We start from the raw sequence: 20,831 nt of genomic DNA on the forward strand, positions 1-20,831 counted from the left end.
TCTGGCCTCAGTGTGGACTCTGACTTGAAGTGCGACGGTGAACAAACATTCAACCTCCTAGTGCCTCCATGTCTTCATCACTCCCCTTGACTCTGTTTTTCCTTTGAACAGCCTTGGCAACATTTAAAACGCTAATGTGAATCATGTTCCTTTGTTCAAAACTCTCCATGGCTTCATGGGTCCTCAGAATAAAGATACAACTTGCTATTTTACGCTTAACTCCGCCTCACACTCTGTTCCCTGCAGAGAGAACACGGACCCCAGGTCCCCGACTCCTCCCGGCTCAGTCGCCCTCCACGCCTCTCCCCCGCAGGCCCTCCCCTGGGACCCTCTCCCACACCCGTCACCCCAACTCTCAGAAACAGGCCCCACGAGCGCCTCCCCGTCCCGGACACTAGGGCGTGGGCTGCAGGCCCGTGAGCGGCGCCCGCACTCGAGGCTCTAGGGCTGGGCTGGGCTGGGCCGAGGGCGGGGAGGGCGCGGAGCACGAGCACTGACCTGAGCCGGCTCCCTCCGCGCGGCCGCCGCCATCGGACTCCGGGGCGGAGCGGGGCCGGGAGCGGCGGGAGAGGAGGGGACCCGGGCGCGGGTCCCCCGGCGGTGTCGCCGAGCCTCAGACCTGCCCTGTGCTGCGGGAAGAGCGCCTCCTCTCCCACGTTCTCTGCCCGCCACCTCAGCCGGGACCCACAACTCTGTACCCGGAACACACCCCTCAACACCCAAAATAACCGCCTGCAGCAGGACACCGGAAGTCCCGCCCAGACGCGATGATGCGCACGGACGAAAAAAAAAATCCTTTATCTTAATCCTTCATTGGCTCCTCACTGCGGCCTCTCGGCGCACGATCTTCTGGGTAATGTAGTTCTTACAACTCTAGAGGCGGCAGCTGAGGGCGTTCACCCTGACCAACCAGGTCAGTTGTGCGGCAGTAGGGAGGAAGTAGGAAAACGGCGCTCCTACCTAAACGGAGGGAGGGGTTTGCTCATTGTTAAAGGCGGAAGAGAGACATTATTTCAGATTCCATGAAGCTCAGCCTACTCCCAGAGGATAAAAATATTATTTGAGATGCTCCCAGATCTACTCATGTAAATAACCATGTCATTCCATAGTCGTTCAGACATAAAAGGAGTCCAGGCATAGCTGGAAACGTTATGTTATTGCTCTTCAAATGCATGTAGCCTGCAGCCTTATTCAATGTTGTGAGTTTCATTATGTTTGGTCAGGAAGAAGGGAAAGACTCCACGTAGGGCCATGAAGGGAAGGAAGAAGAGGGATGTTATGCCGCCCTGAAGCAGGTGGACAAGCAGGAGCTCTGCCTCTGGTCCTACAGAAAACAACTCTCTTGCCTGTATCATCAGTGATTGTGTCCTACCCACTAAGGAAAACTTTTTATCCATATATATTTCTTACCCCATATCCTAAGATATGTTCCGTTTCTTTTAGCAATCTGACATCTGAATCCGAGAGCAACTTAACTAATGCTATCTTTTTTCTAATAGACTTTATTCTTAGGATCACAGCAAAGTTGAGCAGAAGGTACAGAGATTTCCCCTATACCTCTGGTCCCCACACATGCATAGCCTCCCCCATTACTAATATCCCCCACCAGGGGGATATTAGTAATTTACAATTACAATTTTGTTTTTGTTACAATTTATGAACCTTTGTTCAATTTATGAACCTTTACTGACATATCATTATCACCCAAAGTCCATGGTATACATAACGGTTCACTCTTGGTGTTGTACATTCTATGGGTTTGGACAAATGTATAATGACCTGTATCCACCATTATAATATCATACAAAGAAGTTTCACTGACCTAAAAATTCTCTGTGCTTCGCCTATTCATCCCTCCCTGTAGTTTAAGGGCCTGACAATAAGCTTTTTATTGCCAAGCCATCCATTTCCAAGACATGCATCTGAAATAAACATATTGTCAGCTGTAGATACAGCTACTATTAAAACAACTAGATAAGAAACCAGGCCACCCCACCCATGAAGTTTCCCTTTTATAAAGCCCTGGGTAATCTAGATGACTGATCGTTTAAGTAACCCTGTTTTTTCCTCTCTGCATTCTAATTCCCACTCTTATTTATTTATTTATTTATTTATTTTATTTATTTATTTATGTGAGGAAAACTGGCCCTAAGCTAACATCTGTTGCCAATCTTCCTCTTTTTGCTGAGGAAGATTAGCCCTGAGCTAACATCTCTGCCCATCTCTCTCTATTTTCTATGTGGGATGCCACCACAGCATGGCTTGATGAGCAATGCGTAGGTCCCTGCCCAGGATGCGAACCCACAAACCCCAGTCCGCTGAAGCAGAGCGCGCGAACTTAACTACTACACCACCGGCTGGCCCCCGACTCTTATATTTTAAATTCTCCAATAAAGAGTGAACCTGTGAAAGCCTAGGTAGCCTACCCTCAATCCTAATAAACACAGAGCCCCAGATCCAGGCTTCCTCCATCTCTCTCTACTAGTGACCTTGTAACCAGGGGCCCATTTAGAGCCAGTTCGAACAGACCCCATCTCTTATCAACAAAGTGATTAAGGATTGTCTTTCAGAAAATCTGCAAAGTCACGTAGCCAGAGCATGTGCAGAAGAAGAAATCTTGACCTGAAATGACCACAGAACCAAAGATCCTCCTTCCCAGGGAAACCAAGGACGGGGACATGACCAGAACTGGAAAGTAGGACTCTTATCAGAAGCGAGGGGTCCCTCGTTCAGGTAGATCTGGTGTTAAAATTCCTTCCCAACCTCATCAAAAATGTTTACAACCCTATCATAAAAGTTTAGAACCTCATCATAAAAGTTTAGAACCCTGCCATAAATGTTTAAAACCTTACCATAAATGTTTGAAGCCTGCCAAGCAAAACCTGTTCCGCCAGTGTTTCAGAGTGCCAGCCTATTCTCCCTAACCTCTTAAATTTTGCCCCAAATCCTGAATCAGGATTCACGCCCCCTGTCTCCATGCAGGTCAATTTCACAGAATAAAGCTGATTTCTCCCCCAAAAGCTGATGCTGTAATTAATTGGGGTGTTTTTCATGTGCATCAGGCAAAAGAACTCCAATTTTGTGCAGTAACAACCTCTCTGTGTGGTCCTTGGGTGTCCCATGTATCCCCCAGAACCTGTGAATAATAAATCGGTTTTGTTTTTTTTTTGGTGAGGAAGATTGGCCCCAAGGTAACATCTGTTGACAACCCTCCTCTTTTTGCTTGATGAAGATTGTCACTGAGCTAACATCTGTGCCAATCCTCCTCTACTTTGTACGTGGGACGCCACCACAGCATGGCTTGATGAGCAGTGTGTAGGTCTGTGCCTGGAATCCAAACCTGCGAACCCTGGGCGGCTGAAGTGGAGCATACGAACTTAACCACTACGCCACTGGGCAGGCCCAAAAATCTTGTTTTTTCAAAGTTCACTGATGGTTTTGCTGAGGTGTGTCCTGCAATCATAATAAGAACCACAAGGACCAGTCCAGCCACAACATTTGCTCTGGGGAAATGTCTGTGAGGGCTGCCACAAGTAGTACTGCCCAGGTGAGTGCCTCAGGCATTTCTAGCTGATTGCATCGCTATAGATAAGCTGAGACCAACACAAAGCACTCCCTCCATCCCTTACCCCAACTATGGCTATTTTGTAAAGGGTAAATGGTTGCATCTTTCCCAGTCCAAGCAGGGGTACAAGGGGAGCATCTGAACTCTGAGATAGACAGGGCACCTGAATCCCATGATCTTCTCTCCTTGCTGGGAAGTGATTATCATTTTCTAATAATTGCAGGGACAGTTCTGCATGGGGAATTGAGATTATCTCCAAAACATTTTGAAATGCAAATTTCAATTAGTAATAAAGTTTATGCAGTTATTCAAAGTGTCAGAAACAGCTCTGGGGAATTATCAGGGAACTCTGAAGAAAGTTAAGATCTAAGAGAATTTTTAGCAGGGCTTTTATTCTTGAAAACATTAAGCAATACCAGCTCGAAGGGAGAGTTGAAGTGGACATTTATAGTAGTCAGATTAGCAAAAATGAATAACAAGCTGAGGTGTCATGTTTATTCACTCTAACAGACGTTCATTGAGCAAATACTCAGTTTTAGGCACTATGGTTGGTGGATGGGAGACATTGGGACACAAGAGAGGCAAAGACCCCTGTCCTCATGAAGCTTACATTCTTCAAAAAACACATGCAGGTACTATGAAAGAAAATTACAAAATTACACAGTAAGTTATGTCAACTTACAAAAACAGAAACCAGCTTAAGAGGCAAAGTGTCTATTTGGGATCAAAGAATTGCAATTCAGGGAGCACAGATTCAGGTAGAAACCCAAATAGTGTCCCAATTACAGACGAAGGGCTTAGAGTTTTTATGGGAAAAAGGGAGGAGGAAGTGAGTTGTATTAAAGAAGAGTTTATTGGTGCTAGATGAGGAGAGGCTAGGTTTGTACTTCATAGATGGGCTTGAGATTCAGTCATCAGGCAGAAGGGTAGACTTGTACTTCATTCATTGGTTGAGATTCAGTCATCAGCAAAGTCCAATGTTATCAGTTCTTACAAACAAGATATTCTTGTCCTTACTGACTTCTTGGAATGTTGGTGGTTTGGTCCAGTTTGGAAGATAAAGAAAACAAGACATGCAATTCCTCGGAAATGGCTGCTCTGGCTCTGTTTTAATGTGGCCCCACTCATGTCATCTTTCACAGTTAGAATGTGGTGGAAACAATAAAAACAAGACAAGGTGTGTGTCCTGAGACGTCTAGTATGGAATGTAATATTACACAGCACAGTAAGTTGTCGAGGGTGGGGGTGCCCCTTAATAAGAGTAAGAGGGGCACTGAGAAAATACTTGAAGGAGGTGAGGGATGAGTCATGTGGGTATTTTCAGATAAGTTCAGGGCAGAAGAGAAGCAGGTGACTAGCTGGCTTTGGTGGGTGGAGCCCTCACAGCATTCAACAGCAGTGGGGGGAGGGTGGGTTCTGAGACTTGAGCCCAGTTAGCCATTCATCTCCTTTGCTCACTGCAGAGACACTCAGGGGATGTGGGTAAGCAAACTTGGGTCTACCCCTTACAGCCTACAATTTTCCACCTTAGTGGACTTGGGCCTGGAACCAGGCAGCCAGGACTTTATACAACTCTGGTTTTCTCAGTTTGATCCTTGGACCTTCACCATCAGTGTCACCTGGGGACTCATGGGAAATGCATCTTCTCAGTTTTGAATGCAGACCAACTGAATCAGGCACTCTGGGAGTCAGGCCCTAGAATCTGTGTCTTAAGCTCCAGGAGATTTTGATGCACATGAAGAACATTCCAAGCTTCTCTTGTGATTCCTGTGTACGAGGTGCCTGTATTTCTTGTTAACTGGAATCCCTTAAAAACCCACAAGATTTTTGCACTGAGGTTACATAAATACATTGTATTTTAAAATACATAAGTTTTACGTATTACAAGATGTCAAATTTTCAAGTTTTTATGAAAGAGGTATTACACTATATATGTTTATAAAATAGAACTTGAATAGGCTCTGATCATTCTAGCTCCTGGAGAAAAACAAAGTTTGCAGTATAGAATTATCCTTTCAGAATTGTGTCTGCACATGTGTGCATCACTCTTTGTGTATATCTCTGTATTCAAATATATTCCTATACATATTGTTTTTTCTTAGTAAAAATCAAGGCATATATTGTATACTGATCCATAGATTGATTTTCTTACTTAATGTATCTTGGACAATCTATAGCTACTTCCTCATTTTACACCTGAGACCTCCTCATCTCCACACTTTGTGGACCTAAAGCTGCCTCTTTGTGAAGACTGCTTTCCATTTTCTTGGCAGGGCCCCTCCTTCCAGGCCACAGAAACTCCTCAAGTCCTTTCGAGTTTTTCTTGCTGGTCAGGCTGCTCTCAAGTGTTGCCAGGGCTGAGAACCAGGACCAGGCAGTGTCTCATGAAGGCCAGGAGGCTGGTGATGCTGAACTAGGCCTGGGGAACCAGAACTGTCCCATCTTGCTGGTTGGGGTCAAGTTTGGTTGTGGTGCCCAACACAGTGTCCAGGAGGACCACATCCTGCCGGCTGTACCTTGCCCTGCAGATTCGTCCCTGAGATTGTCCCAACATGTGGGACTGGCACTGTTCAGGTGCTAAAGGGGGGCATCAGTCTCTGGAGGAAGAAGTGGGGACTCAGCCTCTGGGGCCAGCAGAGGACACTGCCTCTGGAGGAGGAAGCTGGGCTTCAGTGGCTGGAGGTGCCTGTAAGCACCTGACCTCTGATGTCGGAGGGAGGGTCTCCACCTCTGTGGTAAGGGCATTGAAAAAGCCTTTATATTCCCCCCCAATCCAAGGAAGACCCCCGAGAGGACTCAGCTGCAGGATTTTCTGTTGCCTGCCCAGCCCTAATCTCTGAGGTCTGTTGCCTCCACCGTCTGCTCTCTGGGCTCCCCTTCCCTGTGCAGGTTTCAAAAGTGCCCTGGCCGGAGGAAGGCAGGATGCAACCTCACCTGCTGTGCATCTGACTCTCACTACCTGGCTTCTTTTTGGACTTTGCAAATTGGAGCTAAGTTTTGGTTCCCAACAGAAGTGGAAGCAAAAAGGAAGCTCCAAACTAAATCTCCCCAATTTTTAAAGAAACTAATTTATAGTTCTGTAGCATTTTTAGAATTATACCAGTTGTGTCTCCTAACTATATCTCTTTGGATGTTGAGCCTTATTATTTATTTGGTGAAGAAAACACATTTAATGGCAGTTGTGTTACTCTGCTGGGACTGCCATAACAAAATACCATAGACTGGTTAGCTTAAACAACAGAAATTTACTTTCTCACAGTTCTGAATGCTGGAAGTGCAAGATGAAGGTGTCAACAGGCTTGGTTTCTCCCGAGGCCTCTCTCCTTGGCTTGCATATGGCCATTTTCTCGCTGTGTCCTCACATGGCCTCTTCTCCCTGTGGGCTCACTCCTTGGGTCTATTCCTCTTCTTATAAGGAAACCAGTCCTAATGGAGTAGGGCCTCACCTTTATGACCTCATTTAACCTTAATTACCTCTGTAAACGTCCTATTTACAAATACAGTCACTTGGGGGTTAGGGCTTCAAAATATGATAAGTACTATGTTAATAAGTGTTAGTGGTAATGAAAAGCAAATGAGTCACTAAAGTTGAGTAATAAAGAGGAAAAGAGCATCTAACTATTTGAAAGTATCTTCCAGGTGCCAGTGGCTCATAAAAATTTCTAAAAGTGACTTTTATAAAAACATAATTTCCAGGGACCCGGCCCCGTGGCGTAGCGGTTAAGTGTGCGAGCTCCGCTGCTGGTGGCCCAGTTTCGGATCCCGGGCGCGCACCCATGCACCGCTTGTCAGGCCATGCTGTGGCGGCGTCCCATATAAAGTGGAGGAAGATGGACATGGATGTTAGCCCAGGGCCAGTCTTCCTCAGCAAAAAGAGGAGGATTGGCAGATGTTAGCTCAGGGCTGATCTTCCTCACAAAAAAAAAAAACAACATAATTTCCAAAAGCTGCCCACTAAATACTGTAAATGCATTACTTTTAAGTAACATTAATGCATTACTTTTGTGTGTGTGTGTGTGTGTGAGGAAGATCAGCCCTGAGCTAACATCCATGCTAATCCTCCTCTTTTTGCTGAGGAAGACTGGCTCTGAGCTAACATCTATTGCCAATCCTCCTCCATTTTTTTCCCCCCCAAAGCCCCAGTAGATAGTTGCATGTTATAGCTACACATCCTTCTAGTTGCTGTTATGTGGGACACGGCCTCAGCATAGCCAGACAAGCGGTGAATCAGTGCGCGCCCGGGATCCGAACCCGGGCTGCCAGTAGCAGAGCGCATGCACTTAACCGCTAAGCCATGGGGCTGGCCCAATGCATTACTTTTAAGTAACAAAAAAGCTTTCAATTAAAACAAATGCTAAAAGCTGCTAAAATGTAGCGTTTAATGAAATAAATGTGTTTCAGTTGAATACTTCGCACTTCCTATCATAAGCAATGCTGATTATTTATCCCACCTGATTAAACTCTCAGGACCCATCATCTCCTTGATGTATAGTTCTGATCATTCTGACTGTTGAAGTGTCCTCCGATACCCGGCAGAGAAAGCCTTCACCTAGCTTCTCGGCTGCTTTTCTCTCCACTCTCCCCATCACACACTGTACCACAAAGACATTGACCTTCCTTCAGTTCTCTGAATTGCACATGTGCCTTTCCAACTCAGAGTATTCCCAGGTCCTTTTTTCTTCAACCGAAACATCTTTTTCCCACTCTGCTTTGTAATTTGAAATAAATCTTGGGCCAGCCCCGTGGCTTTGCGGGTAAGTGCGCACGCTCTGCTACTGGCGGCCTGGGTTCGGATCCCGGGCGCACGACGCACCGCTTCTCGGGCCATGCTGAGGCTGAGTCCCACATGCAGCAACTAGAAGGATGTGCAACTATGATGTACAACTATCTACTGGGGCTTTGGGGGAAAAAAAAAAAGGAGGAGGATTGGCAATAGATGTTAGCTCAGGGCTGATCTTCCTCACAAAAAAAAAAAAAAGAAGAAAGAAATCTTTTAGGTATCAGTATGAATTTCTAATCACAAGTAAGTTTCTTCTTCAACCTCCTTAACTTTGAATATTCCTATATATAGTATCATAAAATTCTCTGAATCTCTAGTAAATAACATTATACAATTTACAAAATTATGTTTGAATAATTATGAGTAGCTTTCATGTTTTTATATGCTATAAGCAATACAAAGTGCAGTTATTATCGTTCTTATTCAATTTTGAATCAAAATGTCCTGGATGATTAAACAGTGTAAAATGTGAGCCTACAAATACATAATGTTGATTAAATAAGAGGTGAGATGTTCTAGAGGGAACTTATAGTCCAGAGACTACAGTTGGAAACTTTACTTTCCTTGCCCAGCAGGCAAAGCAGAACTGAGAGGCACGGATGTCACTGCCAAAGAGCACGAAGGGATGAATGTCCGGGAGCCCAAAGACACCAGAGCAGAGGTGTTCATTAGACCATGGCGTGGGTTCATAATCAGGGTTATCCAAAAAGATAAAATAGGAGAGAGAGTAAAAGGAGATAAACATATTCACCAGAATGAGACGGTGACATGGCTTTTGTCTCACCAGGGTGAGAATGGCGCCTTGGTCTCATGCGAAAGTCTCAGGGAAAGCTGTTGCTATGAACGTGTTGGACTCGCCGCTAATGTCTGTGCAGAACAAGTCCATCTTCTCCTGCCGTCGGACATGGGAGCTCCTGGATCTCAGTCCTCTGGACACTGGGATTTACAACAGCAGACCCTTCATTCTCAGGCCTTCGGACTTGGACTGAATTAGAGCACCAGTTTTCCTGGTTCTCCAGCTTGCAGCCAGCTGACTGGAGGACTTCTTAGCCTCCATAACCATGTGAGCCAATTCCTATAATAAATGTTCTCTTATATATATCTATATATCCTATTGGCTCTTTTTCTTTGGAGAACCCTAATACAGATAATATAAATTCCCCATGTAGAACAGTCCCTGCAATCACAAAAGAAATGATACTTCCCGGCAATGAGATAAAATCACGGATTTACGATATTCCCAATATTTCAGGATCCAGAGCACCACTGACATATATGCTCTACTTTGAACACTGCAGCCATTGCCCTATACCAAAACAGCGTGTGTTTCCATGTTCCCCTTTTGAGCTTGATGTTGTCAAAGACAAACACAGCCAGACATTAGTTAAAGAGGTAAAAACATATTTTATTCAGTAACTACTGACAGTAGGGCAAAGAGTTGAACTCCATTCTGATTTGTGCAGAGGTGATCAAGCGATTCTCCAATCAAGCCGGAGAATGAGGGGCCGGCCCGGTGGCAGAGTAGTTAAGTTTGAGCTGTGCTTCAGTGGCCCAGGGTTCCCAGGTTCAGATCCCAGGTGCAGACTTACACATCGCTCATCAAGCCATGCTGTGGTGGTGTCCCATATACACAGTAGAGGAAGAGGGGCACAGATGTTAGCTCAGGGCCAATCTTCCTCACCAAAAAAATTAATTAATTAATTAAATAAGGGAGGATAAGGGAGCAGGGAGAACGGGGATTCAGCAAAGTCACAAAACTGAAAAATTACAAAGGGTTGGTCAATGTAAATGTGATTAGTGCAGCTGTGTTTGCTGGCGGTAGTTACGGAAGTTACAATTCTATCCTTCCACAGACACTGGGAGATAGAGGCCTTATCCTTCCTCAAGATTACGTTTCAAAGGAATAGATCGTAGGTCCTTGAGAAAGACACCTGTTTTTTTTTGTGTGAGGAAGATTAGCCCTGAGCTAACATCTGTCACCAATCCTCCTCTTTTTGCTGAGGAAGATTGGCCCTGGGCTAACATCCGTGCCCATCTTCCTCTACTTTATATGGGACACCACCACAGCATGGCTTGACAAGCAGTGTGTTGGTACGCGCCCGGGATTTGAACCTGCGAACCCTGGGCCACCGAAGCAGAGCGCGCACACTTAACCGCTAGGCCACTGGGCAAGCCGCTGAGAAACACACTTCTGAAGTGGAAGAGATATATATTTACAATTGTAAGCCTTTTTCAGTAAAGGCTCAAAGAAAAAGAGGTCAGGGGTCTATCATCAGGCTTAGCTAGAACAAATAGTAAATTCTCCTGGTAGCCTTGAGCTTTCTCAGTCTGGCATTTTAACGGAGGCTGAGGTCAATGGAGGGCTGGAGTTATCCAAGGGACTAGGCCTTATGCTGCTAGAAGGCATCCTAGAATTTGGTCAAGTCTCTCAGTGCCGGGTTTGGACAGAGTTCTGTGCTGAGCTCAGTTCTCAATGTCACATTCCTAAATGGATACAAATGCTGCTCACTGAAATAGACACAGTAATTGACTACACAGACAGGAGGAATGTTTCACGCGGGAACCACAGACAAATATCCATCTTGGTACTCCCGTTTCATGGTCGCCCAATCTCTCTCCTCTGTCTTCCCTGTCATGGCACTATTTGGAGTATTTTTTTTTCCTCTCCCTGACAGGATGTATACAGGTTGATAAAACTTACTCCAAGTTTTCAGCATGCATGCATTTGAATTGCAGTATGTTTAGTAGGCGCTTCCAGTGGACGCATATTGTATCTGAAGGACTGCATGGAATGATATGTGCATTTGGATTTGTAGGCGTTGGGAGCATCTGAAATAATATTTTTACCCTCGGGAGCTTGCTGAGCTTCACGGTGTCTGATATAATTCATCTACAAACAAGTGGGTGATCAGTTACCACGACACTCCCAAAACACCTGAATACGAGCCCTTTAAGAACTGGAGCCGCGCCTCCAGAACCCTTGGCCCAGACTCGCCAATTCCCTCCAGGTGGAACCTGGCCGTTTCTCCAGGAGTCCGGCAGGGAGCATCTTTACCCGCGGCCTGTGTATGTGGCAACTACATTACCCAGAAATCTAAGCATCAGGCGACGGCGTCGTTGAGCCAATGAAGTCTCAGAAAAGAGGCGCGTCTCCGTGCGTCACAAAATGAGAGGGAGGAAATTCCGGTGTCCTCCTCCCGGTCACTTTGGCTGCTCTCCCGACCACAGATGAACAGTCTGAGTGCTGTTTCCAGACCAAGGTGCTGGGACCGACAAGGCGCGAGAGGAGGCGGTGTCCCCACTGCACAGCACGGGTCTGAGGCTCCGCGACGCCGCGGGGGAGACCCACGCCAGGGCCGGAGAACTTGACACTTATCACCTCCCTGGGTAAGCCCTCACACCCACCTCTGTGCTCTGACCTAGCCTCTATCGTTTTCCTTTTCCCCAGGGGCAGCTACGTCCTCCTCCCATCAGGACCAACGTGTCTGCTTCCTTCTCCAGTTAACTTAGGTAGGCGCTGTGGTTGGTACAGTTGAGGTATGTGCACTGGCCTTGAGCAGGCCCAACACCTGCTTCCCTACACTCCTGCAGGGAAGGATTCAGGGTCAGACATCTTGCATTCAGCCAAATGAATCCATCCTTGCTTGCCCTCTCCCTGGCTGGGTCACTTTGTCCAGAAATAGGGCACTTGTGTGCCCCAGGTTGTAATTCCTTCCTCTAATTGACATTTCCTAATACCTCCCTATGCCAGGATTTGCCACCACTGACATAGTCAATACTTAATTGCACCATGGGCTCTTCTTGCAAGACCTTCCTCTGGAGTTCTCTTGGTGATAGTTTTCTTTCATGTGGGCTGTCATGTCCCGAGCTGGTCTTGGCCAGTGCTAGCTGCTCTTCTGTCTTTCCCTTAATGATTACATCATCCAAGTACCATGTAGATAATCATCTTGGTGGTGTGATGGAGGGCCCTTAGTGGTTCACAAGATGGATATGAATCTAGCCACAGCAAGATGGGGTCAGAAGGAGCCTGGCCCTGAGGAGAGGCACCTGAAGGAGAATATGACATCAAGACTGTGTACAAATCATACCAGAAGCCTATTCTGTTTGACTAGTGTTTTGGTGCCATCACCATGCCCACACTCCATTTTTGCCTTTCCTTCTGCATTCTTGACACTTTGCTGACTTGTCAGTTCTATTGCTAGTCACTTCTACTTTTTTTTTTTGAGGAAGATTGGCCCTGTGGTAACATCTGTTGCCCATCTCCCTCGTTTTTTTTTTCTGCCCAAAGCCCCAGTACATAGTTGTGTATGATAGTTGTAGAGTTGTAGCTCTTCTATGTGGGACACCGAGTCAGCATGGCTTGATGAGTGGTGAGTAGGTCGGCGCTCAGGATCCAAACCGGGGAACCCTGGGCCATCGAAGCAGAATGCGCGCACTTCACCGCTGCGCCACCGGACTGGCCCCAACTACTCTTACTTCCAGTCTAGGGCTAATCCTCATGTCTTTGGACTCTGCGTCTCACCCGTCTTTCTCCCTGTTCCATCTGCAGTGCTCTCCAACATTAATCTCTACATGTTGTCATGAAGTGTGCACATATCCTTAAACAGTCCTTGAACACCAGCTGCTCTGTTGCAGTCAAATTTGCTGGTACCTGGACATGCCCTTCAGCACGGTGCTCACATGTGAACAGCAGACAAAATCCTGCTGAATGCTGTTTGCAGAGGAGCGAATAGTAAACCATACCTCTCCTCCCTGTGTCACACCCCATGGTTGATGGTTGTATCTTTCACCTTGGGAGGCTTCCCCCATCTTTATAGGGCTGTACTACTACTGCAGCCCAACACTCCCCTTGAACCTACTCCCTGCTCCTGGAAACAACCCACGGACTCATTCCTGGGTTTGTCAGACACACACTTGTATGCAGGTCACCCCCTCCAACGTCAACATGCACTTTACCAGCATTTCCCTGCTTTCAGGTTGTTGGCATGGAGTGGAGGATGAGAGTGTTTTGAGCAGAGTGTTTCCGTACAGGGAGTGTTGCATGGGACTCCTAAGACTGCTCCATCTCCCCAGAAAGCCCACCCCTGTGAGATTTGTGGCCTAGTCTTGAGAAACATTTTGTGCTTAGATGACCACCAAGGAACACATCGTGGGCAGAAACTATACATATGTGGGCATGTGAGAAATGATTCTATTTCACTGCAAACCTTCATCAGCACCAGAAGCAGCACATTAGAAACACTTCAGAAGTAAGGTATGGAGAGCCCTGTTTTTGAAGAGGTGCAAATTCCATGTATCACAGAAGCACTTTGCCTACAGGGAGGTTGCAAAGGACATCTTGACCAGCTTGGGGTTTCTCCAGCAACAGACCCCTAACACTAGAGAGAAGTCAAACTGTGGACTGAGTGTAGCACAGCCTTTCACAGGATAAAAACTCATTGCAACTGGGGAGATTGCAAAAACTCTCAGCCACACACACTTGTTCAGCACCAGAGAGACTTCACTAGAGAAAGATGTTATATGTGCAGTGTATGTAGGAAGTCTTTTAGCAAAAGCTGTAATCTCATTGTCCCTTGGAGAGTTCACACTGGAGAAAAGCCTTATGAGTGTGGGGAATGTGGGAAATCCTTTAACCACAGATCTAACCTCATTAAACACCAGACAGTTCACAGTGGAGAAAGTGTAGTGTAGTGAGTGTGGGAAATTCTTTGCCTACAGCTATAGTCTCCTCCAAAATCAGAGGAGACTCAAGTAAGACCTCACAAGTGTGATGATTGTGGCAAATTATACAGCACTAAATATAGCCTCATTAAACATTGGAGAGTTCACACTAGAAAAGGGCCATATGAGTGTAATGAGTATGGGAAATCATTTAGTCAGTCCTCCAGCCTCATAAAACACTGGAGAGTTCACAGTAAAGGCCTTACAAATGCAAAAAATGTGGAAAATTCTTTTGCATATTATTTGTGCTCCTTCAACATCAGAGAATTCACACTGGGGAAAGACCTTATGAGTGCATTGAGTGTGGGAAATTCTTTGCCTACAGCTCCAGTCTGTTCCATCACCAGTGCGTTCACAATCGAGTAAGAACTCACAAGTGTGATATATGTGGCAAATTATATAGCACAAAGGACAGCCTCATTAAACATTACAGAGTTCACACTGGAGAAAGTCCTTATGTGTGCAGTGAATGTGGAAAATCATTTAGTCAATCTTCCAACCTAACTGAACACCAGAGAATGCATCCTGGAGAAAGACCTGACAAATGCAATGAGTGTGGGAAATTTGCAGATTTTTGCTCCTAGAACATCACAAGAGTTCACACTGGAGAAAGGCCCTATGAGTGCAGTGAATGTTGGAAATCCTTTGCCTACAACTCCAGTTTCCTAAGACATCAGAATGTTCACATGGGGTGAAGGCCTTCACCTAAGACAGTACCGTGTTATAGACTGAATTATTTCACCCCTACCTCTACCCCACCATTCTTGTTTGAAGCCTTAACGCCCAATTTGACTACATTTGGCGATAGGGCCCTAAAGGTGGTAATTAAGGTTAAATGAGGCCTGATGTGATAAGACTAGCATCCTTATGAGAAGAGGAAGAGACATCAGAGGCCTCTCTCTCTCTATGCATGTATGCATAGAGGAATCTGATCTGGAAGCTAGAACACCAAGATCAAGGTGCCATGAGGGGGCCATCAAGGTTGATTTCTCCTGAGGCATCTCTCCTTTGCTTGCAGATGGCCACCTTCTGGCTGTGTCCTCAAATGGCCTTTTCTCTGTGCGTGTGCTTCCCTGGTGTCTTTTCCTTTAATTATAAAAACAGCAGTTATATTGTATTAAAGCTTCACCCTTATGATCTCATTTAACTTTAACTGTCTCTTTAAATGCACTAACTCCAAATACAGTCGTATTAGGATTAAGGCTTCATATGTGAATTTCGAGGGGACACTGATCAGTATATAACAATTGTTTTTGTGTACTGAAGGATATAGCCTCAATGTTTTGTGCTATTCATAATGTAACAGCCACAGACACTATATACTTTTTAGTATAATCTGCTTTCTTAACACATTGTTCATCACTTTCTAAAGTCTAGACATTCAATAAAACAAGCAAGCACTGGTTTGTAGTGATTGTCAATTTTCCTGGGGTAAATACTCCTTCCATGGCCAATTTCAAGCTGCCAAAATGATGTCAGTGTAAATGGAGCTGGGAGAGATGTGCAGTAGCACAACATTACATTCTGTTCCCACGTGCGGATTCAGTAGTAATAAATAGCCTCAAGGACATAGGTAATGGCAAAACCTGGTAACATAATTAGGCAGTGACAAATGTTGAGAATCACCTTTGCTTTTTTAACAGCTATTGAAATACGGTCACTTATTATTCACGGTAGCTATGTTTTCTAAAGCCACTGTTGTTATGGTAGTTATGATCTCTAAAGCAGTGGTTTCGTATGCACTAATTCAGTGTTTGTAATACTGAATTTTTGCATACAAAACCATTGCTCCTAGAGGAAATACAGGTTTAGGTTCCTTACAGCCTCAGTCACAACATTTTTGTCCACTGATCAATACATAACATTGTTTCATGTATATTTTTGTTTAAAGACACCTTATTTGCTGTCAGTTGATTTATTAACATAGGACTTGCAGCCAACAGCACTGTAACTCATGCCTGAACAAAACTTATCTAACACACATACGTTCTTTCTAAGGCACATCACAGCCTTGTGCTTAGGAATACTAGACAGCACATAAGCACTACATTTCAGGGCCATTTTAAACAGTAGAATAACCAATAAAAAGTACAAACGTGGCACTAAGTAGACCACAGAAAGGACACTTGTTTATGACAGCTGAAAGCAGAAGAGAACCAACCTTAGCTGTGACCATTACTAATTTTATTCTCTTTAAACTGACACACACACTTTTTGCCTTAAATACAATGTATTCTAAAAAGCATATTTGTCTCTCCCCTAACTAGGAAAACCAGTTCAACTTGACAAAAGGAAGTTTATCATGAAAATAAAAACATGAAATCAAAATACTGCTCTGAATCCCAAGGAGCTCCCAGGTCCTGCTCAGGGCTGCTCTCTCTGATAAAAAAGGGAAATTAGTAACAGGGGGACATTACAGATGCAGCACGACTCCAAGACTTTGTCCTGACAACACTCAGAAGGAAAAAGAAAGGAAGAAGGACCAGCTTTTTCAGAGTGTCAATGCATGCCACCTGATACCATTACTGTGTGCCATCTAAAATCATCTCCTAGACCAGTGCAGGAGCTGGGCCCAGGCCTTCGGAAACAAGGGACGATGGTGCAGCCCTCAAGGGCATTTTTACTGAGATTGTGTTGTTCAGGAAGGTATGTAGGGAGCACCATGGCAAATGTCTTTCCAGGGGTGCTGCCTGACTTACCCTCTCTTCTGAGAACAGCCCCTCACCCACGACCCTGCTACGGGGCTGTGGGGACACTTGGCCCAACCAGGCTGAGTCAGTCAGCTTCCCTCCTGTGGAATCTGGAATAAGGAGCTCAGACTGAGGCCCAAATGTGCTGGGCACAAGGGTGAAGGTTTGTGTTTAGAAAGACAATGTTTCTCCCCAAAGATACCTAATTTAGACATAGGGAGACTGGAAAGGAGGAAATCGGTCTAGAACACGGTGAGAGGTAGAGGGAGGAAGAAGGGTGAGTTTCACTGGTCTTCGTACCAGCGAGGCCTGTTTGAGAGGGCAGAATCAAGGAGGCTGTGGATCCCCTGCGTGGAGAGGGGAGCCCTTACCCAGTGAGACCAGGAGTGAACAGGCCTCCGGCATCACCTGCAAATACAGAATGCCTGAGCTTTGTGTTGGGCTCAAAGGGGAAGAGAACGTGGCCTTTGGTCATAACATAATTGTGTCTGACAGAAAAGCCTCCCATGGATGAAGCCACTGGAGAAACAATCAGTGGGATTCTCTTGAGAACTTGGGGGCAGACGGTAAGTGCTCTCGGCCATCAGAGGAATGGGGGAAAATGATCATGACAGTAACTCCAACAATAAAAACAGCAGCAGCAGCTGACCTTCCCTGGTCCTTGCCATGTGTCTGCCCTGGGCTGACAGCTTCACATGCTGAGATAAAGGGATTCAACTACCCAGTTCTGGATCTAGATTCAGGGGTATGAATCCAGCCTCTTGAATGTGACACCTGTCTTGCCTTCTCCACTCCCAGAAGCTGCTCCAAGGACACAAGCCTCGAGATAGTAATGTGATGTTGAGTCTGTAAAATAAATGTGACTGAATCCAGTTAGGGTCTCTATATAAACTTTTAATTAAGATTTGGCAGGTGGGTGTGGAAAACTACTTGTCTTGTGGCTGCCCAAGACAAGCACTCTGAGTTCCCTTGCTCATTAAAACTGCCACCTACTAATCTGGAGTGGTCTGCCTGTTTCTTCAGTCTTGCTCTGTCCTCCATGTATTGGGCCAATTTCAGATTACACCCAGGAAGCTCCCAAGGATGTTGTGAACTAACAGAATTAGAGAAAATACTCAAAATGCAAATGCTGGAAATCTGGTGCTGCTAAATGCTCACTGTTGTTACTTTTATTGACCCTCACAGAGGCCAAGGTACATGTCACAGTCAGTGACCTGCCCTCCAGGAGCTCTAGTGAATCACCTAGAGACTCCCTGGTGGGGAACCCACACTGAGACCTCAGTACCCTGCAGCCCCCTCCTGCCTGCCGGTGGCAGAGGGGTGACTTGCCCCAGGATTGTCACCACATGCACATGTAGACCACAGGTGCAGCTGCTGCACAATGAATGGGTGCCTCAGCTCTTCACCTCTTCCAACAGCCCAGGGGCAGGGTCACCCCTAATCCCCATTTTATACAGGAGGAAACTGAGGCCTAAAGTAGAGCCACTGTCTGTGAGCTGCGGTGGTGGTCAGCGATCTGAGATTCAAACTCCAGCCACTTGGGGAGTCTGATCACTGCCTTCCTCTTTCCCTCCCCACTGGGCTTTGAATGTCCAGGCCATCCTGATGCCAATTGGTTCCCTATCTGCTCCAACCCACCAATGAAGATCAGGAAAATCAGCAAACACTACAAAGCAAGACATTACTGTATTATGGAATGTCTGGACTTAAGAAACAGAGGGAGGATGTTAATAATACAGACTAATCTTAAAAGTGTATGGTATATGTGCCCATTACATTGTGCATAGCAAAAAAATTGAAAAGAATTAAGATATATTCTTTCAGTATTAAAAACAATTAACCCATTAAGCAAAGAAGTCACTCATGTATTCAAGAATGAGTGAAATTCTAATATATATCTTTCTTGCTTCATTGTCCTGTTTTTGAAAGAAAAGGAAAATGGCCAAAGTTCACAAAATAGGCAAAAGTTAGGAGCGGACATTTTATCCGAGACATACAGATAGCAAATAAACAATTGAAAAACTGCTCATCATGAATCTTTAAGGAAATGCAATTAAAACAAAGTGAAATACCACTACAAACTAATTAAAACGGCTAAATTAAAAATGATAAGCCAAGCCAAGTAATCACTACAACGTGGAGAGATGGAACTCTCATACCCTGCTGGTAAGAATGAAAAAAGGTATAATCATTTTAGATCACAATTTGTTAGTTTTTTCAAAAGTTAACACTTACCTACCCTGTGACTCAGACATTACACCCAAAGTTATTGAAAAAAGATAAACATATATCCATATAAAGAACTGTACATGTTTGTACAAGCTTTATTTACAACAGTCAAAACACTGGTAATAATTCAAATGTCCATAAAGAGATGAATGGATAAACTAACAGTGGTATATCCAAAGGTAGCAAAAAAACAAAAAGCAAGTTGACCTTCTTATATTATTGATGAATCTCAAAGTAATTATGCAACATGAAGGAAACCAGAAAAAAAAATTAAACATTTAATGACTCCAATCATATACATTCTAGAAAATGCAAAGGTATCTGTAGTAAGAGAAAGTAAATCAATGGTTATTTGGAGGGCGGTGACAGGCAGGGAAAGAGACCATAGAAGGACATAAGGCAAATTACACAGTGACAGATATCTTCACTACCAGGACTGTGATGATGTTTTCATAGGTTCTTACGTATGTCAAAACTTATCAAATACTACACTTTAAATACATGCAGTTTATTACATGTAAACTATACCTTAATAAAGCTTTAAAAATGGCTCAAGATAAAAAAGTCTTTATTGGTCATTTTTTTGGAACATAGGTTTGGCAACCCTATATTCACTCCACCATCTATCTCCTCATGCTCTCTGGGAGTCAGTCTTGCCTCAGTGGCAGCAAATACTGGCTACTAACAAAGGATATTTCCATTGGAGTCAAGAGGAATGCTGGCTAGGTCACAAGAGTCACATCCCTGGACTACTTTTCTCTTTGTTTTCCTCCCCGTGCAGCAATAGCCTTGAGGTGAACATCACTGAGAGACTACACTACAGGAATCCCCAAGATCTTTTGATTATTTTCTCTGACAATGACTTCAGCTACACAAGATAAACAAACCTGAGGCCCTGAGATTTGTGTAAAAACTGATCCTACACAGTCACTGTCACAAAAACATTTCTGGATGCACTTCTAGAAGAGGCACATTCCATCTAGTTGGCTGCAGTCTTCTCGAATCCCTAATACAGTGCACTTTCAGTAGCAGTTATGGTTTCCCCTGACCCCAGTGGTGTTGCAACCACTGACCATCACCCGTGGAATTGTGGACATCAGGGCACATGATTCTTTGCAGGACCTAGGGAAGAAATTCCCATCAACAGTGCTGACATCCCCTGTGAACAATGGAAAACATTCATGCTGCTCCAAGAACAACTTGAGATTGTCACATCTGATTCCTCCTCAGGGTGACCTGAATCTCCTAAAACTCACAGCATCCAAGCTTCAAATGATGACCAGAAAGCCCTACAGTGGTTCCTAGGTTGTTGGCAGCAGTGCAAATTTGGCCCAAACTGGCGAGCTCTTTTTTGCCATTATACTGTACACTCTGAGGCACACAAAGTTTGAGACCCCAATAAAAATTGTGCACCCTTCACACTTGTGGAGCCCAAACCTGTTTATAAAACATCCCACACAGTAAACAGAACACCCTAAATGAAAGAAGACTTAAACAGCAAGGCTTTCGTATTGTACAAACCAAAGCAATGTGAGCACACTTTGGATTAGCGACTTGAAAGTGGCAACGATTCATCATGTGAGAACAACATGTCCCTGAAAAACGGTTGTCCTTGTCTGCAAGTTGCCAGCCAAACTCATATGATATTGTCTGGACCAACATTGGGTCAGGTCCTTGCCCAAACTAGTTGGAACGGAATACGGACCCCCTAACACCTCAGGCTACTCCTAATTTACTCCAATACCTGAGAGAACAGAGGTCAGCTTCCCTGAGCACATTGAGGTGGTGATTGATGCACACTGTGTAGACCTGCCAGGTGGCAAAGGTGAAATGGCTTCCACAACAA

General features: G+C 44.9%; 1 protein-coding gene across 4 annotated transcripts in view; it reads right to left on the reverse strand.

Annotated features, from left to right (window-relative positions):
• LOC147912689 (zinc finger protein 211-like) overlaps positions 1 to 20,831 on the reverse strand; it is a 132,497-nt gene that overhangs the window by 51,545 nt on the left and 60,121 nt on the right. The window contains exon 4 of one of the 4 annotated variants that reach the window (XM_087420928.1): positions 569 to 12,392. The exons of the other annotated variants lie outside the window; for them this stretch is intronic. Coding sequence (XP_087277054.1) covers positions 12,265 to 12,392 — 128 coding nt within the window. The 3' untranslated portion in view covers positions 569 to 12,264. Of the gene's footprint in view, positions 1 to 568; positions 12,393 to 20,831 lie in introns of those variants that run through there. 4 annotated transcript variants of the gene reach the window in all.

Source organism: Ceratotherium simum, chromosome 33 (assembly GCF_057802395.1).
Source record: "Ceratotherium simum simum isolate JZ-2026a chromosome 33, ASM5780239v1, whole genome shotgun sequence".
NCBI lineage: Eukaryota > Metazoa > Chordata > Mammalia > Perissodactyla > Rhinocerotidae > Ceratotherium > Ceratotherium simum.